This window comes from Phaethon aethereus (assembly GCF_964289735.1).
Source record: "Phaethon aethereus genome assembly, chromosome: 2".
NCBI lineage: Eukaryota > Metazoa > Chordata > Aves > Phaethontiformes > Phaethontidae > Phaethon > Phaethon aethereus.
Window position 1 is genome coordinate 114,915,571 of NC_138582.1, and position 25,537 is coordinate 114,941,107.

The 25,537-nt window shown below is 41.1% G+C and overlaps 1 protein-coding gene across 1 annotated transcript in view; it reads right to left on the reverse strand.

Moving 5' to 3' along the window:
* Positions 1-25,537, reverse strand: part of SUGCT (succinyl-CoA:glutarate-CoA transferase) — a gene marked incomplete at its 3' end in the record, with an annotated part of 342,799 nt that overhangs the window by 204,521 nt on the left and 112,741 nt on the right. The window contains exons 9-10 of the mRNA XM_081996281.1: positions 8,437-8,508; positions 3,551-3,648 (exon numbers count right to left, since the gene is read on the reverse strand). Of these exons, the coding sequence (XP_081852407.1) occupies positions 3,551-3,648; positions 8,437-8,508 (170 nt within the window). The remainder of the gene's footprint in view (positions 1-3,550; positions 3,649-8,436; positions 8,509-25,537) is intronic.

A 25,537-nucleotide genomic window follows, 5' to 3' on the forward strand; every position in this document is an offset into this window, starting at 1 on the left:
ATCCTCCCCTACCTGCTTGCTCCCTCTCTTTCATGTGTACACTACAGAGGGAGTTGAGGTGTTGTAAGCAGACAGCAAGCTGGGGTGAAGAGCTAAGGACAGATGTGCTTCACACTTCATTTCTGTCAGGGAAGAGAGAGGATGAGAAAATTCTTTCTGAAATGAATGGAGCAATTCACACCTCTCAAAGCTGTTGTTTCAAGCTACATTTATGTCTCAAGCCATATTCATCTCCATCTTGTATTCTCACTCAGCTCAGGACATCCGACTGTGATGAATAGGTCATTTCACACCTTTCTGAAAAGTCTTCTGTTTAAAGGTCACTTTCTTCTAAGTGCTGTATAATCCCCATGCTTATCTAACTGCCTTGAAATCTGGCACAGTTACTGCAGGTGGTGAGTAGAATTATTGATCTAAATTAGAGGTCGTTTGAGTCAAGAATTCCCAAGATACAGCCTTTTCTAAAGAAAAGAGCATTCCTTAACATTGACCAATTGTACCAACACAAAGTGTTTCCTTTGTGCACACATCTAGAATAAAACTGTGGCCAGAGTCTCAATTTCTTAACATTGACCCTAGCAAATGAAAGGCATCAACTGTCTCCTTGGTGTTCAAAGTTCAGATGGTTTTTAAAATTTCAGGTCCACACATGCAGCGAATTAAGCACTCAAGACTTCAGGGAGTTCCTGACCCTTTAAGTAGGTCTGATCATCTCCTATTCCTAAATAAAACCTGGGAAATCCTTTTCCTTAAGAGAAGGAAGTTAAGAATCCTTCTTTTGGCACTTACTAGAGTGCTCAGAATTTAGACATGAATTGCAGTTAGTCCGTTTTAAAATTTAAAAAAAATAGGAAAAGAAAAGCTAAGTCATACCTCTGGAAATTGTTCAAAAGAGATAGGAGGAAGGGGACAGGTTAGATAGGTCAATGGAAGCCTACTCTAGGTTCTGGTGGGACCTCAGCTCAATAAAATCATAATAGCATCAACAGCTTGGAAAAAGGTATGCATATATGCATGGTGCAACAACAGTGATACATGCAAGCAACTGCAGAGTACCAAGTATCTGCCATACAAATGGTGCTTAAAATACCAGTGACTTAGTGGTACAGGAAGAATGTGTAAACTGAAAATGTCAGCAAAGAAGTTGGGAGAAAAGGAAGGAAACACAATTATATGTTTCCTCTCATGTGCTTCTAGTCACCGTAATTACTGTTGAGATGCCAAGACATAAGACAGTGTCTGTGAATCTTTTCACTGGCTTTATCAGCAGCAACAGTCTCAAAGGATTCCACTACAGACCATAATTCCCATTTAAGTTTCCAAGCATGTAGAAAAGAGATGGAACATTTAGGAATCACCAGATTCCTATATATGGATGCAAATTTTTACCTGCTTTTTACTGCTTAGCCTAGCACACCAAACAAGTTTGCTGACTTCTTCCATTGCAACATCACTGGAAAAAAAAGCTGCTTTGCCTCAAATTGTATGCAACCTGCCCAGCACAGCATCAAAGTAAGACACGGATGAATGGCCTGACTAAATGCTTAAAGGACTTTCATGTTCATTTTTGCCTTCCACCACACAAAGGAGAGGCTGATCTCAACAAAAGTGACTGTAGTAGAACCCATGTCAAGAAAATCGCAGCTCTTCTAAACTGTTCCAGCTCATGTCTCCACAAATTCATTGTGAGGTGGATAGCAGTGTACATGTAGTGACTGAATAGGAGGGTCTGCAGGTGTTTCTTTCCAACTAATGCACCTTAGGTTTATATTTTCCATGTGCTGGAAGCTGCAATACTATCAAGCAATCAGTGATTTAATTAAGGCATTTTTCAGGAAAATTCTACCATTACTATTTTGTCATTTCCCTTCATTTCTCAAGGGTTGACATTTTTCAGCACTGAGAAACTATTAATTTAATTCTCTACGTAACTTAAAAAATGAACCACATATAATTTTACAAACAACTGTGCATTAGTGAATAAAAGCAAAGTTGCCATGGAATGCATATGGAAACATATTCGACCTCCATTAGAATGTCAAAGGTGTTTGTTATAGTCAGTGTTTTAAAACTGAAGGCCAGATGAATTCACAATAATATGACATAACAGAATACTATTGGAAACATCTATTCCAAAAGTGTGTATACAGTCACATACTTGCATATAAATTACACAGAAATTCAGCCTAAATGATGCTAATAAAACAGAACATAAACTCTGACCAAAAAGACATAAAGCAGTAATTGAAAGAGCAATGAGGTAATCTGATGAACTAATAGCTACAGATATAAAAACAAATTAGAATTCTGGCAATTCATTCAAAGAGTAACTGTTCCTTGAACTTTATCATCTTATTCAGATATTGCCCATAAAAAAAAAAAAAAAAAGCATTCAAAATTAAACACAAGCAACAAGCTATTAAGTAATTGATCTGTGGATGGCAAAACAGCACTCTCATAAGGTACCAGAGTACATCAGACAAATGGCGTATTAAATGAAATGAACTCCAAGTAATAAGTCAACATGAATCAACTTTGAAACTAAGATTAAGTGTCAAGAATGTAAGAGCTCAAAAGTAGGTTGAAAGGTAACTATTCCCTTTCAAGGGCTTAAAACTTATAGGAAGAGTGAGTTGATCTGTGCTACCACAATACATTTATTATAGGAAGGCAAGTAAAAGACGAGTTCCAAAAGTCCATCATGAACAGTTGTACCATACACGTCTGTTGACAAAGACTCATACAGACCAAGTGTCAAAATGATAGTATGACTTTCCTTGAATCATTGGCAACAGTAGATATACTGCTTCTTCTGCTTGTCCCAAAAGTATGGAGTGTTGCTGAAGCCACCTTTGGGTAGCTTTACACAGATTAGGTTTTCCCTTATGTTATAGAAATTTATCATCCTCTCCATTAAACAGAAGAGCACTCCACAGAAATAAGACCTTCTCAAACAGAATGAGGAGGAGAACTAAGCTATACTAATCTCTCAAATAAAGGGTTCCTGAGCTTCCTCTTAAGTAATTTTTAAAGTATTTAATAGGATGATTCCCATATAGAAAACTAAACACATATCCTTTTGATTTCAAAAGGATTGTCCCAGGGAGAATTTGGGGCACAGAGTACCACAAGATAGAACCAGCGGTGAGGGAGTAACACCAAGTCAAACTCCCTTGGATACAGCAACTTCCAGTGAAAACTTTAAAATCCCAGTCACAAAAGCAAACTGTGCTCCAAGCGTTTTATTTCCAGGAGTTACATTCATGCAGGAAAGCAGAAAGCACTAGTTGTTTCACTAAAATTCAGGTTAATGGTTAAAAATAAATTAAAATGGTTTCTGAAAACTTAAATCTGTGGTCTGGCTTCTTGCTAGTCCACACCATAGTCGTGTGCAAAAGGCAGTATATTTAACATCAGTAAGTGTACTCAGTACTTTTTTTTTTTTTAAAGTATCTTAAAAGAGTAACATTTTCACATGATTACAGCTTCTTATAAATGACTATTTACATTAACAGATTAAATGTAATTTCTTCCCTATTAATTAACTTACCGGGTTGACAATATGTCAATAAGTTCTTTTCTGTTCTGGACTCTGAGTGTATTAGTTTTGTATCTGGAATCCTTACTAACTTCAGGCAAATTCAGGATCTAAGTAAAAACAAAGGTGAGTAAGAAATGTGCTTGGCAGGAGATATTTATATAGCTAAGGAAATTCATTACCAATTTAAGACAGCTTTCCAAAAATCCCTACTTCTCATTAATCTTTTAATATAGATTAGGAAATTGGGGAAAGATAATGCCTCCTGGTTAATGTTACATAACAAGAACAGAAAATGACAGAAATTACACTGAAGATCCAAGTCTTAGTTGATATCTTTCACCATTAGTTAGGAGAAATTCCTCCTGTAGAAGTTTGTAAGTTATTACTGTGAGGTTGGAGAGATCTGTAGGATTATCCTGCACTAAGTTATATGTCACAGAATAAGAAATATGACTGTACTTCATATGCTACACTGAGAAAAGCTATGTCTAAGAATATTTCTTTCAACTTCAGTAATTTCTGTCAAAAAGGCCAAAAAAATGAAAAGGTGTTTTTCCATTGAAACATCATAGTTTTTCTTTATGATTTCTTCCAAAAGAATTAATAAAGAAAATTGGTGGTATAGCCTCCAATAAAGGAGAAATATATCTCTATATATAACTCCTACCTGGTAAATTAGAAATTTAACCATCATGCAAAGACAATGTGAATTACACTATAAAGGGAATTAAATGTGGACAATGAGTCTTAGAATTTTGTAGAGGCATTTATGAGACAAAGTAGCTGTGTGGACAATCAATATTTACTATTTACTTTATCTGTTCATGCCACAATGTATTTATATAGAACATAAATAAACAGAATGAGTTGTGCATTTCAAATTTAATAAAAAATATCCCAATACCATCAGCTACAGAGGAAGGCAGAATAGAAGCTTACAAAGAAAGAGACTGTCATGTATTCTTCCCGTATTTTTACTCACTAATACATACTCAAGACCAATTTTACTTATGATGAGTCTTATAATCATTCTAAACATGCTACATTTTTTTTACAGGGCCATTTCCAAGATGGCTCACAAAACAACAGTACTGGCTGAAAGCTGAAGTCCCTATAGCCCTGTGGCTGAGTGCTGATGCTTAGGAAGAGCTTAAGAACAGGGCTAGTACATATGATACTTGTAGACTATAGATACATATAGACTAGGGCATTTCCGAGTTGGAGCTGTTTTCTATGTATTTAGCAATGCTCAATGGATTTTTGGTTCCTTAACATGTTCAGTCACTCCTTGAATCCATATGCCTAGGTACTACCACATATAAGTGATACATAGATTGGTTTCAATCTCTCTGATATTTGCCTCAACCCTAAAATTCTACTAATTCCTCTGAGATTGGTTCAGACCAAGGCCACTATCATTTAATGACTCCTCACTTTGCTGGAGTGAATAAGATATGGCTTCCCTTCCAAGTGAATAGCTGTTGATGACGTAAAACCATCAGCAAAATAGGTATTCTTTCAACAGATGTTTAGAGATATTCAAAACAAATAGTCACCTTTGACGTAATTGTCACCTAGAGTGACAAAACTAAGCATGTAAATCAAGGTATCAGTAAGTTACCTTACAACAATGACCGTATTACATAACTTTTCTGCAGATTTTTATCTGCAATGTAACATAAAACACCAATCTACCATCTTCCATCAACACTTAATTCACAGAATATTTTCTTTTGTTTCTATGTTTACACAATCTAGTTTATAAAAATCATAACATATCATAACCTAGCTTTAGAAACTGTTCCTCATTTCCTATCTGAAAGTTTAACAATAATATTGCTACCCCCTTAAAATTATCTCCTCTTTTAATAGAGCTTTTTTGGAGTTACAAATCATTGCTTTAGAGAAAAAAGTCATGCAAGGTTGTTCAAAGTAAATGATAGTGAATACTTATTTATGAGACCTTAAAAACCAAGCAATTAATCAGAAAACTATCGTTCCATTTGATGAGTTATATGAAAAATGATCATATGGAGTTGCTCACTCTACTGTTTTAATTAACGTTACTGACTTCAGCTTTAACTTAATGTCCATCTGTTGTAAAGCTGTGTGTCTATATATGTTCTTCTCAATTTTTTTTGACTAACAAATGCACATTTGAGAAGTTATTCATTAATGTGCCATTCATCTTTCTGCATCATGCTGCCAAGGTTATTTTCTCTATTTCACTGTGACCACTTGGCATGAAACTGCTGTTCTCCATCTCTAGGCCTCCTTCAAGATCTAAGATGCACATTCAGAGTTTATGCTCTCTGCCTTTTGTCCCGCAACACTAGCCAACCTGTTCGTACTCTCCTTCGCTGTACAGAAAAGTTCAGTCTTCTGAAGACTCTTGCTCCGTATTCCTACTTAGACCAAAGCAGCACACATCAGGATGTGCTTTTGTAACACTTGACCACTATAAAGTGCACTTCAGCCAGCAGCGTTACAAAGTTTTTCTGCAATTATCCAAGTCCCCAAACGAGCTACAGTTGGTTGTCATTGATTTTGAAAATATCACAGTGAATTATTCCAGGTTTTTTTTCCTTCTGCTTGCCTGAAAAGATACAGTTGAAGCAGAATGTTTGCAATTGTTTACAGCTTGAGCCAGCTGTTACATCTCCAGAGTATGTGTCTTCAGGGCAACAGCTTCCATACAGCCTGTATTTTTAGCACCAGCTCATCTCAGAAAGGTTCTCTAATAGCAATTCCAATGTTTGAATTAGTGGTCTCTGTATTCACTAAAGGTTCACTAGGGTGTTGCAGGCCTTCCTGTAATAAAGTCCTCTTGCTTTATTGGCTCTCCCACTTCATGGTGTTTTAAGTTCCAAATCACCCTCGACTTAGCACAGAGCATACCTCCAACAGGTTTCACAACATTCCACTGACTTCCACATCACTTCATTTCTGGGCAATTTAATGGCCCAATTCCATACCTACAGTAACTCAATAAGGGTAAAAAAAAAAAACATTCTTTTTAAAAACAAATATGATAACTGGTTTATAGAAAAATCTAACATTAACCAAAACTTGAACTATTTTTTTCTGTTTTTTTAATCCCTTTGAAATGTGAGCAATCATCATTTTTCCACGTTTCGTACCTCCTACTTTCAATTCTAGAAATACCAGAACACCTTTATAAGGGTGAAACAAAGAACATCAGAATGCAGACTAGGGCCAATATTCATCCCAGACAATTTTAGTCCTACAGATTCTGAGGTAACACAAATCATAGAAATGTTGCCTCATCTTCTGGAGTACCATTCACTCCTTACTGGTTACAGAGGGAGTATGTAGCAACGAGTCACACAGTCTCTCAGCTGCACTCTACAGTGAGGTGAATGTATGGTCTGAATTTTTAGTGCCTGAGCCAGATATTCAGCTCTGCCTTACTCAAGGATGGCAGGAAGACCAGCATTTGGTACATAATTCTTCAGGCAATAAAGCACCATAAGACATCCACAGCTATGTCCTGGGACTTTCTGCAAAGATTTTCTTTATGAGACAATGAGTCTTTGATAAAACCAAGTTGTGGCAGGTAGATACTTATTCAGTCATTAGTCTTCATTCATGTTAATATAATGACCGCTCTATCATGGTTGGACACCTGTATGAAGAAAACCCACTGAGAAAACTTTGAAGAGGTTAACTTGCTACCTATTGAGGGAGCCAATTCAAGCAAATGAAACTACATCCTTCCAGAGAGAAGGTGGGGGATGTGTAGCCCAAACTGCACTAAGAGAGGATCACAACTGCACTATCTTCTTACTACATATTCCAGTTATTAGCTATGACATCCATGGAAATGTGAAATGTCTGGTATGAACAAATGGAGGAAGATAATGCTCAATTTCCTGAAGCCTCCATCTCATTTAGAGTGTGATTAATTTAGGCTAAATATCCAAGTTCCCAGAGAAAAAACATAATGGCAGCAAAAATGTGGAATTTTCATTTTAAAAAATGCTGCATAATGCTATATGCAAAATTTCTCTTGTCCCAGCTTCCACGTTACTGGCATCTTTTGTTTGGAATGTTGCTACGCTTTATTTATGAACAATTGTTTCCCTGCAACCACTCCTGCTCTTTTAAAATGCATTCACTGTCCAGGGAAAAGCAATTCCAGGTATTAAAACAAAAGGAAAAGAGTATGTGAAAAATCCACAACCATTTTACAACTTTCCAAGCTACTTTCTGTGAAAACAGAATTGCCAGAGTCATGTTCATTCAGTTCAAAATAATGAAGATACCAGATTTTGAACACAGCCGTCCTGTTTGAAGATTTGTTCTTCAGTGTTGTATCGCTGCACCACTCCAAAGTCAGCCTACAGTCCTGTAATACTTCTTTTCTAACAAGTCCGCAAGTTTCTCTGTGGGTGCAAACCAGCACATACTAGGGTTCAGAAGGACTATGCACTCGGCTACTGGTTAAAGTGGCGCAAGAACCATGCATCCTCTAGCTTTGCTTTGCTTTGTTAATAGCTGTGCCTACCATGTATTTTATGGAGAAACAGGATCACATTTCTTCCTGAAAAAGGCACCAGTGTGACTTCCATGACAATCACCACTCCAAAACCGGAAGGTTGTTAGCTTGTCCATTCTTTACCTAATTAGCTGTGTAGCTGCACAGACTTCACAGGGGGTTCAGCACACGCAAGTTTGGGAATTGGGGTGTTCTGAATACAGAGGTAAAGCACAGACCCTGTATCAGTTCCCCAAAACTACCAGCCAGAACCCCAGAGTTAGAATTTATACTCACTACTTATTTTCACAAAAAAAGGGGAATTAAGAAGCAATCAGTAATTATTTTCCTAGTCAGAATGGACACATTTCTGTACTGTCGACTAACACATCGTTACCTTGCACACTGTGACAAACTGCTGATCATTTCCAGCTCCCACCACAATGTAGCCATCCTTGGTCTTAAAAGCCTGGAAGAACAAAGATAGGTGATAATTTGTAACTAAACTATAAAATATTAGTGCATCTTTTAAGTGAAAACTTTGTAAATAATGTTCAAATGACTCCCTTAAACGTTTCCATTCAGATCCAATCTCTCATTCTATAAAAGTCATCCTCAAAGATGGATGCAGACCTTTTGATTTTTCTAGAGTTGAGAAGTTTATCTTGGTTAATAGCTTATTTGCTGAAAATGTGCCTTGAGGCATCCTGAAACTTTGCAAATGTGTCCCACACTCACAGGGACTGAGAAGGATTTACCAGGATAATACTTGCCAGGAGTTATTTATTCAGCTTCACTCTTAGCCTGACTGAGAGCAGACAGCTGCACTGAGGTGTCACAGACCTTGACCAAATACGCAAAAAAAAAAAATTGCCAAATAGCAATGACAAGTTAGGGACCCTCATGGGAATGAAAGGGATAGACTGCATCTTTCCAGTTCTTCAGCTGGAGATTAAGCTATCTCCTTGGTCAAAGGTCTCAAGACTGAGCTCCTGAAGAAAATGGGACTTTTCTTCCAGCTTTGAGGATTTTTTTTTTTTTTCCTTTGACTTCATTACAGTGGCCTTACTGGCACATTTCATGGTGAACAGAACATTTAACTGGGTAGGACATAACAGCTTTCATTTCAGTCTAAATCAACTCCACTTAGTTTTTCAGTGGAAAAAAGAAAATCTATAATTGGCATCATCCTTGATTTTTACCATTGTGTCAGGGCATCTTCTAAAACGGGATAAGGCAAACAGATTCCCCTTTCCTCCACACTTCTTCCTCACACAAGGGTGTGTAACTGCAGGTTCAGTCGTGCATGTTACTACCACAGTTTTTGCAAGCATTTGGGAAAAATTCTTTCGCTGTTAATTTAACTTCAGTGCAAAAGGCCAGCACAGGCTGGTGCACTAATGGTGACGAGGCCTTGCGATACTTTCTTGCAGAGACCAAAACTCATCTTCCATTCTCAGAAATCAATTTTTAATGAGCTACCATGTCCTGATCTAAAGGTATGAGCTCTTCCTATAAATTTTGGTAAAATAACACACAACATTGACATGGTAACACTTTAATAATAAAAAATCTTCTCATGCCACTGTGGTTTATTCTTCTTCGCAAACAAGAATATGCTATTCCAACTTGCAACCTTTCATACAGATACAAATACATCCACACTAAGACTCTTTTACCATCTGGTATGGTCAAAGTCTTAAAATTGTATGTGGAAAATTATGTATGCTGAAATGCAAGTAACTGTACACCATGGTTAGGATATCACTTGTTTGCTCTCACTATGTTTCATTTCCTGGTAAATAGCATTGGTCAGTGATAAAGTTTAGCAATATTTTTTTTTCACACATTTAATTAACCACTTCAGTCTAAGATTCTTAGCAAGCAAAGATGAAATTCAGCAAACATTGAGTCCCAAGCATGGGGAAAAAAGTCCTACTGACATGGCCCCAATGCATTAAAAGTCTAGAAGCACGCATAATATAAAGGTTATACTGCATACTCACGCTGAGGAAAGCAATGAGTAAAGAAAAAATTGGGGAAAAGAATGCAGAAAACAAAGTTGTATATGAATGCATAAACATTTTTTAGATATAAATATATCTCTATATCTGTTCCTGAAGATTTCGGTCTAAAACAATCATTACAGAGCTTGTTCTAAGAACATGTAAGACTCTTCCCCTCCCCCCAGTAAATGGCTTTTAGTAGGAATAGTGATAAACTAAAACTGTCCGTATAAACTTACTACCTTTAGTTACAGGCAAGATTTGTTTTCTGAACACCCTGCCCAAATCCTGACCTGTCTTTGCTGACATTCTAGAATTCTCTGAATTCTAAAACCAACCACACACGTTTCACAAACTATGGGCTAAACACAACACCTATGTGCATGCATATGTAACACAATAGAGTTTTTATTGGTGCGACCACCTACTACTTCCAGTAAACACAAATCAGAAATTCTTTTACACATTCTTTTGAACTTCTAGTCTGGATGCCTGTTACAGATTGCAAAGCCTACAATAAATGCCATATGTACTTATATACAGATTCCCTTCCTCCGCACTCCAAAATATTTTTAAATTGGTAGTATGGGCAAATCCTAAAGAGCTTACAATTTATCAGCAACTTCTTTTGAGACTTGCATCTCTGTAAGAAGACTGCAATCACACAATAGCTGCATACCACTATGAAACACGCATCTGTACCCGTGGGCTGTCCATGCAGCAGCGGAAGTCACTCTAAATTTAAGGGCCTGGTTATTAGCATTTGTGCTTCAGTTGCTTTACGGAATGTGTGGGAAAACTGATTATTCTTAATTGCACTGTATGTCTAAAAAGCTAAAACAACAATCATGTCATCCTTACACAACAAAAATGGTATCATAATAAATGCAGCAGTGTCTTTTTCCATGAAGCTTAACTCAAATGTCTTCGGCTGCTATTTTAAGCTTCCCATTACAAAACAGCTGATTATTTGCCAGTCACTGCTGCTGATAAAGCAGAAACTTCCAAAGGTTATTAGCACAATATTGATGCCAACATTTAAGGGTGATAACAATGGTTTTATTCATCACCCATAAATGTACGCACACTACAGGTTACCACAGGTTACTGTCTGGTCACAGAAAGCTTCACAATCTTATTATACAAAGGAGAGTAATGGCAAAGTGCAGACAGATTTTAATGAGATTTTGTTTTGATAAACTGCTGTCCATCACATCGAATCATTTCACATTAGTGCAATAAAAGGCACTACGCACACAAGGCAAAAGTCTTTTTTCCCTTCCCCTTTTTCTGAAGAATAAGGTCTTCTTGATACGATTTTTGAGAGCATGAGCATGATTTAACCTGCTACTCTCACATGGTGTCCTGAGCAATGGGACGTGACTTGGTGAAGACAAGAAACAAAAACCAGGCAAAAAAATTAGTCCACCTCTTATTCATGGAAAAGTCAGAGATAGATTGTGTAGCATCCAAAGGCATAGCTTTTCAGCATGGTGTAAAAAGCTTGGGGGTTTCTAGGAAGATAATCTGTAAATTCACATTAAACTATATATAGTACATGACATCAACATATGTGTTCAAAGTCAGATCTCAAGGTCCAGTGTGCATACATCAGCACCTCACACTGACTAATGGCTGTTACAGGACCTCATTAAGACTCAGCACTTCTCCAAATTCGATCCTAGAACACTGTGCATACCTGAGATACTTTATGTACTGAAACATTTTAACATCCCTAAACACAGGTAATATAAACTCTATCCACCTTCAAGAAATGTTCTAAGTGATTTACAGGTATTCTCCAAAAATGCGATATACACTATACAATAAAGACTCATCCCAAACTTAATTGTAGTTTATTATCAGAGCAAAGACTTGCTGAGATAACTAAGGCCAAACTAGCCAGTCTTTCACTGCTCTATGTCAACAGCCTTTCAAAATTTCCCAGCTTTGATGGTGATAATGAAAGACCATCAATCTCTTGCATTTATTGCCTGCTTTATGAATTTTAAGCCTATATATGCTATGGCAATCATCAATCATACATAAATATCTTTGCATATGTTTCAATTTGCATGTTGATTCCACAAACAAAACTTTAAAATGTAAGAGAGCAATTAAAAGATATGCCAATTCCAGTAAATTGATCAAAAGTCCAGGTCATTTTTCAGTATTTGAATCCAAAACACAGAAATCAAAACAATCAGAACATCTGCTGCGGCGTATGGTGATGCTTTTCTCCCCTCCATCATGTATTTATACATATTCATAAGATCTCCTCACGCCTCCTCTCCATTCCTCCAGGATAAACAGTCCCAGCTCTCTCAGCCTCTCTTCATATGAGAGATGCTCCAAAGCCCTTAATTATTTTCATGGCCCTTCACTGGACCTGCTCCAGTATGAGCACATCTTTGTCCTACAAACCCCAGAAGCAGACCCAGTTGTGGACCCATAACTGGATCCACTGGTTATTTGTCCTTACCAGTGCCGAGCAGAGGGGAAGGACCACCTCCCTTGACCTGCTGGCAATGCTCCTAATACATGTCCTTTTCTGCAAAGCTGCTTTCCAGCCAGTCAGCCTCCAGTCTGTACTGCTTCATGAGGTTATTCCCTACCATGTGCAGGACTTTGTATTTCCCTTTGTTGAGTTCCATTAGGCTCCTGTTGGCCTTTTTCTCCAGCCTGTCAAGGTCCCTCTGAATGGCAGCACAACCACCTGGTGTACTAGCCACTCTTCCCAGTTTTCTGTATTCTGCAAACTTGCTGAAGGTGCACTCTGTCCATCATCCAGGTCACTAATGACCACGTTAAACAGTACTGGCCCAGTGTACCCCTGGGGATGCCACTGATGAGTGGCCTCCAGGTGGACTTCATGCCACTGATCACAACCCTTTGAGCATGACAGGTTAGCCAGTTTTCATTTCACCGCAAAAATCTAAATCTAAATCAGTGCCGTTGAGAGAGTGCATAGTGAGGGCACTTCATGATCTAGTCTCACAAGCTGTTGGCAGATCAAACCCAGCACACACTGAAATATAGCCTCCAGCCATCACCGTTAGTAGGCAGCTTCCCAGCACCACAAGGCCTGTCAAGGACAAATGCAAAGGATGCAAGTGCCATCCAGGCAGAAACTAGCTGTCACTTCTTCAGAGACTTCTCAGAAAGAAGAATTTGGAGACTAAACAATATTTGGAGAGACAAACAGAACAAAGAATTGGATTTTTGAAATTGGAGAATTATTCCATATTTAGGAGAGGTTAATAGCTTTAATTAGCTGAACAAGCTACTGATTATTTTCATTACCAATTACAGTATTGGCCCCTTTACTGATAATGGCAGTCAATGGTCAAAATATTTGAAAGCTTCCAGGACTCCCCTTGGAGGAAGATTTACACTACATCAGGTATGGTAAAAGGGGTGTATTTCTCGTCTTTATGAGCTCTCTTATCTGATGTTCCCATGTGGATAACAGTTGGGATCTGCAAGGATACTTACAATACCTCTTCACTGGGAATAGCTGATGTTAGATACCCTCTGATTTGAAGTATCTCGCAAGACAGCACTGTCTTTTGATTCATAAAGTCAAACAGTAGCATCCCTAAAAGCATCCAATGATGGATCATGAGGATCATGATCATTATCATCCATCCAGTGATGGAACTGAGGTCTTCCAGATAGTCACCATGTATTGGTGAGCTCTGGAGCAGGGCTTAAAGGGTAGTAACTTTTGAATGCCTTCTAAGGGCTGCTGGTTTTACAGAGCAACAGGCTGATTGCTCAAACTGGCATCATGAAGCAGCTTGCTTAAGATTTCGGAAAGATGCCGTCCTTTTATAAAAGCTAGATACAGTATTTCTGTAAAGTACACATTTGTCAGCACAACAGGGAGCACTCTCACATGGCATTAAGGGATAACACTCCTCTGAGCGCCTTCCCAAGGTTGGCATAGGAGAAAGCAACTTTGTGTGAAGGCTGAACGAATCATTGGGACCAGCTGGAGATAGTGCAGAACAGAGACACCTACTTGAGAAGTCTGTAAACATAAAACCAGAAAAAGCTAAACCAGTATTTTCAAACAAAGCTTTGAAACATATCACCAACATTTTTAAAAAGAGATTAATTTTCATATGCCACTCCTTCCTCTCCCTTCCATCTTCCCATTTACAGCTGTCTCTTCACTCACACACAGAATCAGAGAATAATTACTCAGTAAAACACTGTGTGACCATTCGTAAGTCTCCGTTTATGTGCTTAAAGTACTTCCCTGGTATTAATGGGTGTGGTCAAAGAGAAAAGTTGGTCTTTTGCAGGCTTGGAGCCACAGAAAAATTACAAAGCTACTTTTAATTTATTGCATAATTTGTCTTCAATTACACTTTCAAGTTTCCAGTGTGATAGCCGATTCAATGCAAAGGTCCTTTAAGGACAAACATTCTCTAGTCTTAATGTAGATTAAAGTCTGCAATTAAGAAGGTGATGTATGCAGGATTTGACTGACCTGTACACAAGCTCTCTTCTCCTGCCAACCAAATGTATCTACAGCATATGTTGATTTTTTCTCTCTCCAACGCTATCAAACTCTGGTTCCCCAAAAGTGTAGGAAATCCTCAGTTTTGCTTTGGATCCAGAACGGTTCTTCCAGATGGGATAAACTTGGCACATCATTTCTCTACCTTTACACATCAGTTTGTATAAAACATCAGCTGTGCCACAGAATCATGGAATAGCTGCATGCTTTTTTCTTTCAAGGGAAGGGCACAATCCTTTCATAACAATTTAATATTTAATTACTGTTACAAATGGGAACAAGGCCAAGAAGTTTGGTCAGCTGTAGTTCTGAGCAATACATATAAATCATAAAGACCACACACTTTGAAACTATTTGCCTACTTTGCACTCTCTTCCAGTGAAAGCAAACAGTAAAAATAAAAAAATGTAAATTTCATGGACTGGATTAATGTATGCTGAATGCTCTCACGGAGCAAACTGAAGAAGGATTTTCCACACAAATATCTCACATTTTCCCCTCTGGTCTTCTCAACCCGCACTACTTGTCCCTCTCTTCACTGCCACGTTGCAGGACATACTAGCGCGCAACTTCACAGCTATCACAGTCTACAGGACACATCAGTATTAAGAGTATCTGCCATAATTCTCTTGCAGAGAAGAGCAGTTTCACTGGATGCCCTGAGCTTGTGCGAAAGGTGTTTATAGTATGACCAGGAATGATCACTTTGGTCTCTGAGATGAGGCAGAACACCAGCACGGGTGTCAAGGAAGGCACACCACAGACTGCCAACCAGGGAGACCATTCACTTCTACAGAACCCACAATCCATTAGACACTTTTTCTGATCACCCTTCAAGTTCAGTATGTGTGAGTGCAGAAAAAATGATTTTGCCTAACTGATCCAGCAGTAAAGCAGATGAGAACCATTAAATGTGCTCTGAATGCACTTTACTGAAAGGGGCAGAAAAGTTAACACAAAATCGCAGCATCAAACAGGGATATCTACATTTGGCATTAGAGTGTACTACTCTCAACACTCACTCAGGAAGCAGGACAGCCTAGTTCTTCTCTCTAGACTGTGTCATGTTTTTATACAGTTGTTGCCTAATGTAAGAAGTATAAACTGCTGGAACAGCAACCAAGGCCTCTCCAATCCCAGCCCACTCTCCCAAGAAACAGGTTGGAGACAGGATCCCTCTCTCCTTACCCTTCTCCTGGTCATATGATATTTGCACTGTTCATTTCCCAATTGACTGGATGCAATACCTAGATTTGTAATCTAAAAGTATTAGTTGGGCATACTATTTATGAAAAAGACTTTACTTTAAAAAGCTGTTACTTCGTATTCAATAATGCAACGAATGTTAACTTCGGATTGCGTACCCTTATTTTTAGAGATGAGACTTTTATCCCAATAATCTCAAAGAACATATGCTGCAAGGAAATGAAACCAGTTTCTTTTTTTTCTAATGGGGATGCACTATACATCTAGCCTCACCACCCAAAAAGCCATTTAAAAACTCCTGGAAGAGCAGTGAACAGCTTTAAAGTGGGAAACTTGTCACTTTCACAAATTGCTAAAATTTTAAATACCTAAACTATACCTCAATTAAAAAGAAAATTTCTGATATTGTAAACTGGCATTAAAAGTGTTCTTTCCTGTTGAAAAATAAAATTTCAGGCACAGAATCACATTCTCCATTGCCACATTAGTTTTCCATTAGTTTTTCAACAATGAAATTACACACACACAGACATGCACACACAAAATAAATAAACTTTAATCACAGTATCACACTGGAGCCAGTGTAATTAATGTTGTGTCAGCCTTTCCATTTAAGCCACTATTTTCAAGAGGTTTATAGCACAGCCATAAAAATTCAGTTAGGCTGAAATTAAGCAAACAAGGTCTTATATAGCAAGCAACATTTAAGTGTATATACAGACAGCAGCCAGTTACTACTTATATGGGAATTAAAATAGACGCTTACTGATTTTAAAGGGCACTGCAGAGCTATTTTTTTTAAACAATATTTTTCTCAACATTTATAATAATCTTTCAAAAGCCTGAATCCGAGCTATGTTTCCTTACCCTTTTTCCTTCTCACACAATAGTTCACACAATTTCTTCCAATTTTGGGATTGTAAGCATTGTTTTTTTGTTTCACTTTTAAAATAAAAGAGTGCAATGAAAACATTTCTTTTGAAAAACAACACATATGACCACAGTCTGATCCTGATACAGGCCTTCAGGCATTACTGAAGCAGAAATGACAAATAGTTCTTACACCTTCCAAAAATCATAAGATACAGCTGTCTGGAAAATCTGAGTACTCAAATAGGAGGTTTTAAAGACTGCTGTTGAGAATTTAATTCTACATGAGGCCCTATTTCTGTTTTCAGTAGAAATCATCAGAGCAGGATTCGTCTCGTTATTTCTGTCCTTTTCCCCTCTCTACTTTTTTGGTTTTAAGTGATGTAGTGGCACAATTTCCAAAGGTGAGCTTTGTTAACACCGACTACCTTTCTGGGAACTCATACTGAGCCAATCAGCCTGGCATTTCAAGCTGCAGACAGATGACCAGAATTCTGACTGGGCAGGCAGTGCTATTAACTTAAAGGCTCTAATAACTTAATGTGCTGCTATACAGAAGGCTCTTCACAAAAAGGCAAGCTGAATCATTCGTGAGTTTCTCTGACAACCAGCCAACAGAGAAGAGCGAGGGATCAAATCAACACCGATGCTGACGAAAATCAGCAAAAACACCAATGAGGACATAACGATTACAGACGTGCAAAACTGGCTGCCTTTCACAGTTTGGCACTTCCACGACGTAAAACAAATAGCACTCATGTTTGAAATCCACCATTTAGTGGCACAACAGGATGGACAAAGGCAGGAGAAACTCCACTCCACTCTGCCAATGTGCCTTTGCCCTATTTTGGAGATTATTTTTTCAATTTGTGTATCTCTCAGTATGTGATCCTCTGTACTATTCAGTAGACACAGTATGGTGAACTAAGGATGGATTTCAAATATTTCAACCTTGACTCTTCAGTACCCTTGCTTTGTGGTTTTAAGTCAGAGTCATTAAGGGTTTATTGCATGTAGTTTGTTTTGGTTTAAAACACTACTTTATCTCTAATCAAAGATTTAAAAATTGAACTGGCCAGACATCCAGGATGCACACTATTTACAGTCCTGAATTTATGCCAAAAAAAAAACCCCAACAAACATTGCCAGGCCATAGGAATAATGCCAGTGAGATCTATTTAAAAAAAATGAAAAATAACACCTGACACACATATGTGTCTAAACAACACCACATATATGTCTAAAAAAGTCAGAAATTTCTTTCCTCTTCACTTTCCAGTAAATTTCTATTAGGTTTCCTTAAAACTATAAAATTCAGACTTCTGTTTTTCTCTAACTTTTTTTTTAATCATTTCCCATTAGTCTGAGAAAAACTGAAATATAATAACACATTACGGTAATCTTTCTCTACCTCAAATTTAGCATTATTTCAATTGTTAAAGTTCTATACTATCTCTATAATTAGTAATTAAAACATGACACCTTTTGCCAACTTAAAACTGTGCTGGCCAATGTTCCACCAATTTTTCATTCTAGCAACTAATAAGTTAATTATCTACTGAGAAAGAGCTGAGGAAATCTGCATGGTATCAGCTACTATTTTGTTTTGTAACAAAGATCTTTACATCTATGGCTTGGTGGAGTGCTTTTGCATAATAAACATAACTATCTGTCCTGGTTTCAGCCAGGATAGAGCTGGTTTTCCTCACAGAAGCTAGTGTGAGACTGAGTTTTGGATTTGGGATGAGGAACTGTTGATAATGTGTTGATGTTTTGGGTTGTTGCTGAGCAGTCAAGGACAGTCCAGCTTCTTGTGCTGGGCTGCCAGCAAGCAGGCTGGGGGTGCACGGGGAGCTGGGAGGGGACACAGCCGGGACAGCTGACCCAGACTGGCCAAAGAGATATTCCCTACCATCCGACGTCATGCCCAGTACATAAACTGGAGTTGGCCGGGGGGCGGAAATCGCTGCTCGGGGACGGGCTGTCGATCACGGGGTGGTGAGCAATCTCTGTATTGGGCATCACTTGTTCTTGTACATTCCTTTGTTGGTATTATCATTGTTGTTCCCTTCTTTCTTTCTGTCCTATTAAACCGTGTTTATCTCAACCCACGAGGTTTTTCCTAATTCTCTCCCCCGTCCCACTGTGGAAGGGGGAGTAAGCGAGCGGCTGCGTGGTGCTTAGTTGCCAGCTGGGGCTAAACCACGACAGTCCTTTTTGGCGCCCAACGTGGGGCACGAGGCTTGAGATAATAACGGTTGCAGGTCACAATATCAGTTTATTTGATTTGCATCATGCTCTCGTCTTTGCTGTACATGTTAAGGATCGGTGTTGGTTTCTGCGGGCTGCTGTACTCTGCAATGATTAGTAATGTCTCGCCTGTGAATTTTGTTTTTAGAGCACTGACCTTGAGCTTAATGTGGTATCATCTGAGCTCTGTACTAAAGCCATTACTGTATTTTGGCTACTGTCTTGTGGAGACGATTAGCAATTATACTTCTGCCTCTGAAAGGTTTTTTATGGAGGAAATGCAGAGTGGTACCTTTGCTACCCTCTACCATAACATTTCCTCCTTCATCACAATAATTTTTCAGTATTTTGAACACCCTTGGGTAGTTAAAATACCTCTATTGCTACTTCTGGGGAACATGGTTTCGGTTTTGTCTAAGGTTGGCAAGCAATTTAAGAATATCACCCAGAGATCTGCCCCAAGGCTGGATAGTTATGAATGGCAGGGCGTGTGGAACAGCATGGGCAAATGCCTGGGGCGGTGGGCACCTCCGGTGTTTTGGAACTTCACTCCCGAACAAGTGCAGAATCCTGATAAACTAGCAGAATATCTGGAAGAAGTATGCTGTCGGCCTGGCAGCTCCAAGGAGACACAAATCATTGCCATGTGCTGGGGCCTGGCCCATGCCTACCGAGCTCTATTTAACACTATGCAAAGGGGAGAGAGGCTCTCTGGGTCTGATGGCAATGTGGCAGGCACTGTGGCTACTCCAACCCCTGCGACGGGCACTGTGGCTACTCCAACCCCTGTGGCAGGCACTGTGACTACTCCAACCCCCACAGCGGGCACTGTAGCTACTCAGACTGTTGCAGCTGAACCAGAGAACCAGCCCATCCCGGTATCAGTTGCCCCTGTACAAAAGAAGAAATCTTGGAAGCGGAAGTCAGCTCGTTTAGTAAGGGAGGAGGAAGATTCTGCTAAGAAGGAGCCAGAGGAAGAGAGTGAGGAGGCAGAGTGCTCTGAAGCAGGGCCATCACAAGTACGGAAGAGGGAAGAGAGCGAGTCATCACTTGAAGAGGAGGAAGAGGATGAAGTCATAAAAGAGACGGTAACTACCCGATCTCTATCCCTGAGTGAATTGCGAGATATGAGAAAGGATTTCAGCCGTCGTCCAGGTGAGCACATTGTCACCTGGCTGCTCCGATGCTGGGATAATAGGGCCAGTAGCCTGGAATTAGAGGGTAGGGAAGCCAAGCAGCTGGGATCCCTTTCTAGGGAAGGGGGCATTGACAAAGCAATTGGAAAAGGTGCACGAGTCCTCAGCCTCTGGAGATGACTCCTGTCGGGTGTGAAGGAAAGGTATCCCTTCAAGGAAGATGTTCTATGTCACCCAGGCAAGTGGACCACCATGGAGAAAGGTATCCAGTACCTGAGGGAGCTAGCTGTGCTGGAAGTGATTCATGGTGACTTGAACAATGGACAATCATCCAAAGATCCAGATGAAGTCAATTGCACGCAACCTATGTGGCGGAAGTTTGTACGGAGTGCACCATCATCATATGCCAACTCATTAGCAGTAATGGCCTGGAAGGACGGAGAGAGACCAACGGTGGATGAATTGGCTGGCCAACTCCGGCAATACGAAGAAAGTCTCTCTTCCTCCCTACGGGCCTGCGTCTCTGCTGTAGAGAAACTGTCCCGGGAGTTCCGGCAATTCAAAGAGGATATGCCCTACCCTCCACCCATACGGACCAGTGTCTCAGTCATTAGGAGTAAGCGCTCTTCTGTTCAAGAGAGAAGATATAGAGGATACACACCACGAGCCACTCTGTGGTTTCAATTGCGTGACTACGGAGAGGACATGAGGAGGTGGGACGGAAAACCTACCTCGACCCTAGAGGTACGAGTACGCGAGCTGCCAGGAAAAACAATTACAAAAGGGGGTTCAGGTTCCTCCAGAAAAATCGTCGCTCCACTTTCCAGTGGGCAGCTTCCCAGAAAGAATAGAAGAGCTGATCTCACCTCTGATCCTCTTGAAGGGACTTCTGATTCCTATTTACAAGAAGTGGGTAACGAGTACTATAAGCAGGACTAGAGGGGCCCTGCCTCCAGCCAGGCAGAGGAGAGGGACAACCGAGTTTATTGGACTGTGTGGATTAGATGGCCTGGCACATCAGACCCACAGGAATATAAGGCTTTAGTGGACACCGGTGCACAATGTACCCTGATGCCATCAAGCCATATAGGGGCAGAACCCATCTGTATTTCCGGAGTGACAGAGGGATCCCAACAGCTGACTGTGCTGGAGGCCGAAGTGAGCCTAACTGGGAATGAGTGGCAGAAGCACCCCATTGTGACTGGCCCGGAGGCTCCGTGCATCCTGGGCATAGACTACCTCAGGAGAGGGTATTTCAAGGACCCAAAAGGGTACCGGTGGGCTTTTGGTATAGCTGCCTTGGAGACGGAAGAAATTAAACAGCTGTCCACCTTGCCTGGCCTCTCAGAGGACCCTTCTGTGGTGGGGTTGCTCAGGGTCAAAGAACAACAGGTGCCGATCGCTACCACAACAGTGCACCGGCAGCAATATCGCACCAACAGAGACTCCCTGATCCCCATCCATGAGCTGATTCGTCGGCTGGAGAGCCAAGGAGTGATCAGCAAGACTCGCTCACCCTTTAACAGCCCCATATGGCCAGTGCGAAAGTCTAATGGAGAGTGGAGACTGACAGTAGACTGTCGTGGCCTGAATGAAGTCACGCCGCCACTGAGCGCTGCCGTGCCGGATGTGCTAGAACTTCAATATGAACTGGAGTCAAAGGCAGCCAAGTGGTACGCCACCATTGATACTGCTAACGCGTTTTTCTCGATCCCTTTGGCGGCAGAGTGCAGGCCACAGTTTGCTTTCACTTGGAGGGGTGTCCAATACACCTGGAATCGACTTCCCCAGGGGTGCAAACACAGCCCTACCATTTGCCATGGGCTGATACAAACTGCACTGGAACAGGGTGAAGCTCCAGAGCATCTGCAATACATTGATGACATCATCGTATGGGGCAACACAGCAGAAGAAGTTTTCGAGAAAGGGAAGAAAATAATTCAAGTCCTTCTGAAAGCTGGTTTTGCTATAAAACAAAGTAAAGTCAAGGGACCTGCACAAGAGATCCAGTTTTTAGGAATAAAATGGCAAGATGGACGTCGACAGATCCCAACGGATGTGATCAACAAAATAACAGCTATGTCTCCACCAACTAGCAAAAAAGAAACACAAGCAATTTTTGGCGTTGTGGGTTTCTGGAGAAGGCATATTCCAAATTACAGTCTGATTGTAAGCCCTCTTTATCAAGTGACCCGGAAGAAGAACGATTTTAAATGGGGCCCTGAGCAACGACAAGCCTTCGAACAAATCAAACAGGAGATAGTTCATGCCGTAGCCCTCGGGCCAGTCCGGGCAGGACAAGATGTTAAAAATGTGCTCTACACGGCAGCCGGGGAGAATGGCCCTACCTGGAGTCTCTGGCAGAAGGCACCAGGAGAGACTCGAGGTCGCCCTCTAGGGTTTTGGAGTCGAGGATATAGGGGATCTGAGTCCCGCTATACTCCAACTGAAAAGGCAGCATATGAAGGAGTTCGAGCTGCCTCAGAAGTGGTTGGTACTGAAACACAGCTCCTCCTGGCACCCCGACTGCCGGTGCTCGGTTGGATGTTCAAAGGGAGGGTCCCCTCTACACATCATGCGACTGATGCTACGTGGAGTAAGTGGGTCGCGCTTATTACACAGCGGGCTCGAATAGGAAACCTTAATCGCCCGGGAATCTTGGAAGTGATCATGGACTGGCCAGAAGGCAAAGATTTTGGAATATCACCAGAAGAGGAGGTGGCGCGTGCTGAAGAGGCTCCACCATATAATGAACTGCCAGAGAACGAAAGGCAATATGCCCTGTTTACTGATGGGTCCTGTCGTATTGTAGGCAAACATCGAAGGTGGAAAGCTGCTGTATGGAGCCCTATACGGCGAGTTGCAGAAGTGGCTGAAGGACAAGGTGAATCAAGTCAGTTTGCGGAGGTGAAAGCCATCCAGCTGGCTTTAGATATTGCTGAACGAGAAAAATGGCCAGTACTCTATCTTTATACTGACTCATGGATGGTAGCAAATACTCTATGGGGGTGGCTACAGCAATGGAAGCAGAGCAACTGGCAACGCAGAGGCAAGCCCATCTGGGCTGCTGAATTGTGGCAAGATATTGCTGCCCGACTAGAGAATCTTGTCATAAAAGTACGCCATGTAGATGCTCACGTACCCAAGAGTCAGGCCACCAAAGAACATCAAAACAACCATCAGGTGGATCAGGCTGCTAAGATTGAAGTGGCTCAGGTGGATCTGGACTGGCAACATAAGGGTGAATTATTTATAGCTCGGTGGGCCCATGACACCTCAGGCCATCAGGGAAGAGATGCAACATATAGATGGGCGCGGGATCGAGGGGTGGACCTGACCATGGATGCTATTGCACAGGTTATCCATGAATGTGAGACGTGTGCTGCGATCAAACAAGCCAAGCGGTTAAAGCCCATCTGGTATGAAGGACGATGGTTGAAATATAAATATGGGGAGGCCTGGCAGATTGACTATATCACACTTCCACAAACTCGCCAAGGCAAGCGCTATGGGCTTACCATGGTGGAAGCAACTACCGGATGGCTGGAAACATACCCTGTGCCCCATGCCACCGCCCGGAACACTATCCTGGGCCTTGAAAAGCAAGTCTTATGGCGACATAGCACCCCCGAAAGAATTGAGTCAGACAATGGGACTCATTTCCGAAACAACCTCATAGACACCTGGGCCAAAGAGCACGGCATTGAGTGGGTGTATCATATCCCCTATCATGCACCAGCTTCCGGAAAAATTGAACGATACAACGGACTGTTAAAGACTACCCTGAGAGCAATGGGTGATGGGACATTCAAACATTGGGATAAACATTTAGCCAAAGCCACCTGGTTAGTCAACACTAGGGGATCTACTAATAGAGCCGGCCCTGCCCAATCAAAACTTCTACGTACTGTAGAAGGGGATAAAGTCCCTGTGGTGCATGTGAGAAACATGCTGGGGAAGACAGTCTGGGTTACTCCTGCCTTAGGCAAAGGCAAACCCATTCATGGGATTGCCTTTGCCCAGGGACCTGGGTGCACTCGGTGGGTAATGCGGAAGGATGGGGAAGTCCAATGTGTACCTCAAGGAGACTTGATTTTGGGTGAAAACAGTCAATGATTTGAATTGTATTATGTTAATTGTTCAGTATGACATTACTACTATGGCTGATATCTACCATATCAATCGTATTATAGTAAGAATCACCCAGACTGATGAAGAATGAGCTTCACTGAAACCAAGCAACGTGCAGCAGTGATGGAACCAGAACTGGCTTCAGCAGCTTGCGCCCAACAAACCCCTCGAGACCGACATCTTCGACCTGCAGATCATGGACATGGACCGTGCCAGATGACAATCCAACACCACATACCATCTCCCCTGCCCAGAGAGACTGCTATGATGGATGAAACCCAGAGGCGTGGACTGACGGAACTCCACAGACATTTTAAAGTGATGGCCCATGGACTAAGAAAGTGATATCTGTGTGTATATATTAAAAGACAGGAAGAGTAATAATGAATAATTGGAATGTATTGAAAAGTATAGGACATGGGCATGACGTAAATGGTATGGAATAAGGGGTGGATACTGTCCTGGTTTCAGCCAGGATAGAGCTGGTTTTCTTCACAGAAGCTAGTGTGAGACTGAGTTTTGGATTTGGGATGAGAAACTGTTGATAACGTGCTGATGTTTTGGGTTGTTGCTGAGCAGTCAAGGACAGTCCAGCTTCTTGTGCCGGCCTGCCAGCAAGCAGGCTGGGGGTGCACGGGGAGCTGGGAGGGGACACAGCTGGGACAGCTGACCCAGATTGGCCAAAGAGATATTCCCTACCATCCGACGTCATGCCCAGTACATAAACTGGAGTTGGCCGGGGGGCAGAAATCGCTGCTCGGGCACGGGCTGTCGATCACGGGGTGGTGAGCAATCTCTGTATTGGGCATCACTTGTTCTTGTACATTCCTTTGTTGGTATTATCATTGTTGTTCCCTTCTTTCTTTCTGTCCTATTAAACCGTGTTTATCTCAACCCACGAGGTTTTTCCTAATTCTCTCCCCCGTCCCACTGTGGAAGGGGGAGTGAGCGAGCGGCTGCGTGGTGCTTAGTTGCCGGCTGGGGCTAAACCACGACACTATCCCTTGCAAAAGAACTTGTTCTGAAGAATCAACACAGTGTGAGTGTGCTTCTATTATCACAGCCTAAAACCAACAACAGATTTTAGCCATGTTTGTACAAAATCATCTCCTTGCACCTCTTGCCCCCCTGCCGAAAGTCTGACGGGCATAGCTATACCAGGAATATGGTGGAAGAAGGCAATAGAAGGAGAAAAAAGAAGTAGAAAATCCCAGCTTTCAAAAAAGAGACCACATTTTTCCCCTGAAGATTCAAAAGGAAAAAAAGCTTCGTTTCCACTCACAGGTACATACATCATACTGTTCCTTAAAACGCACACTTAATTCTTATAAATTGCTACCTTTATTTCAAGGTTTCATCTTGCCTTATGCT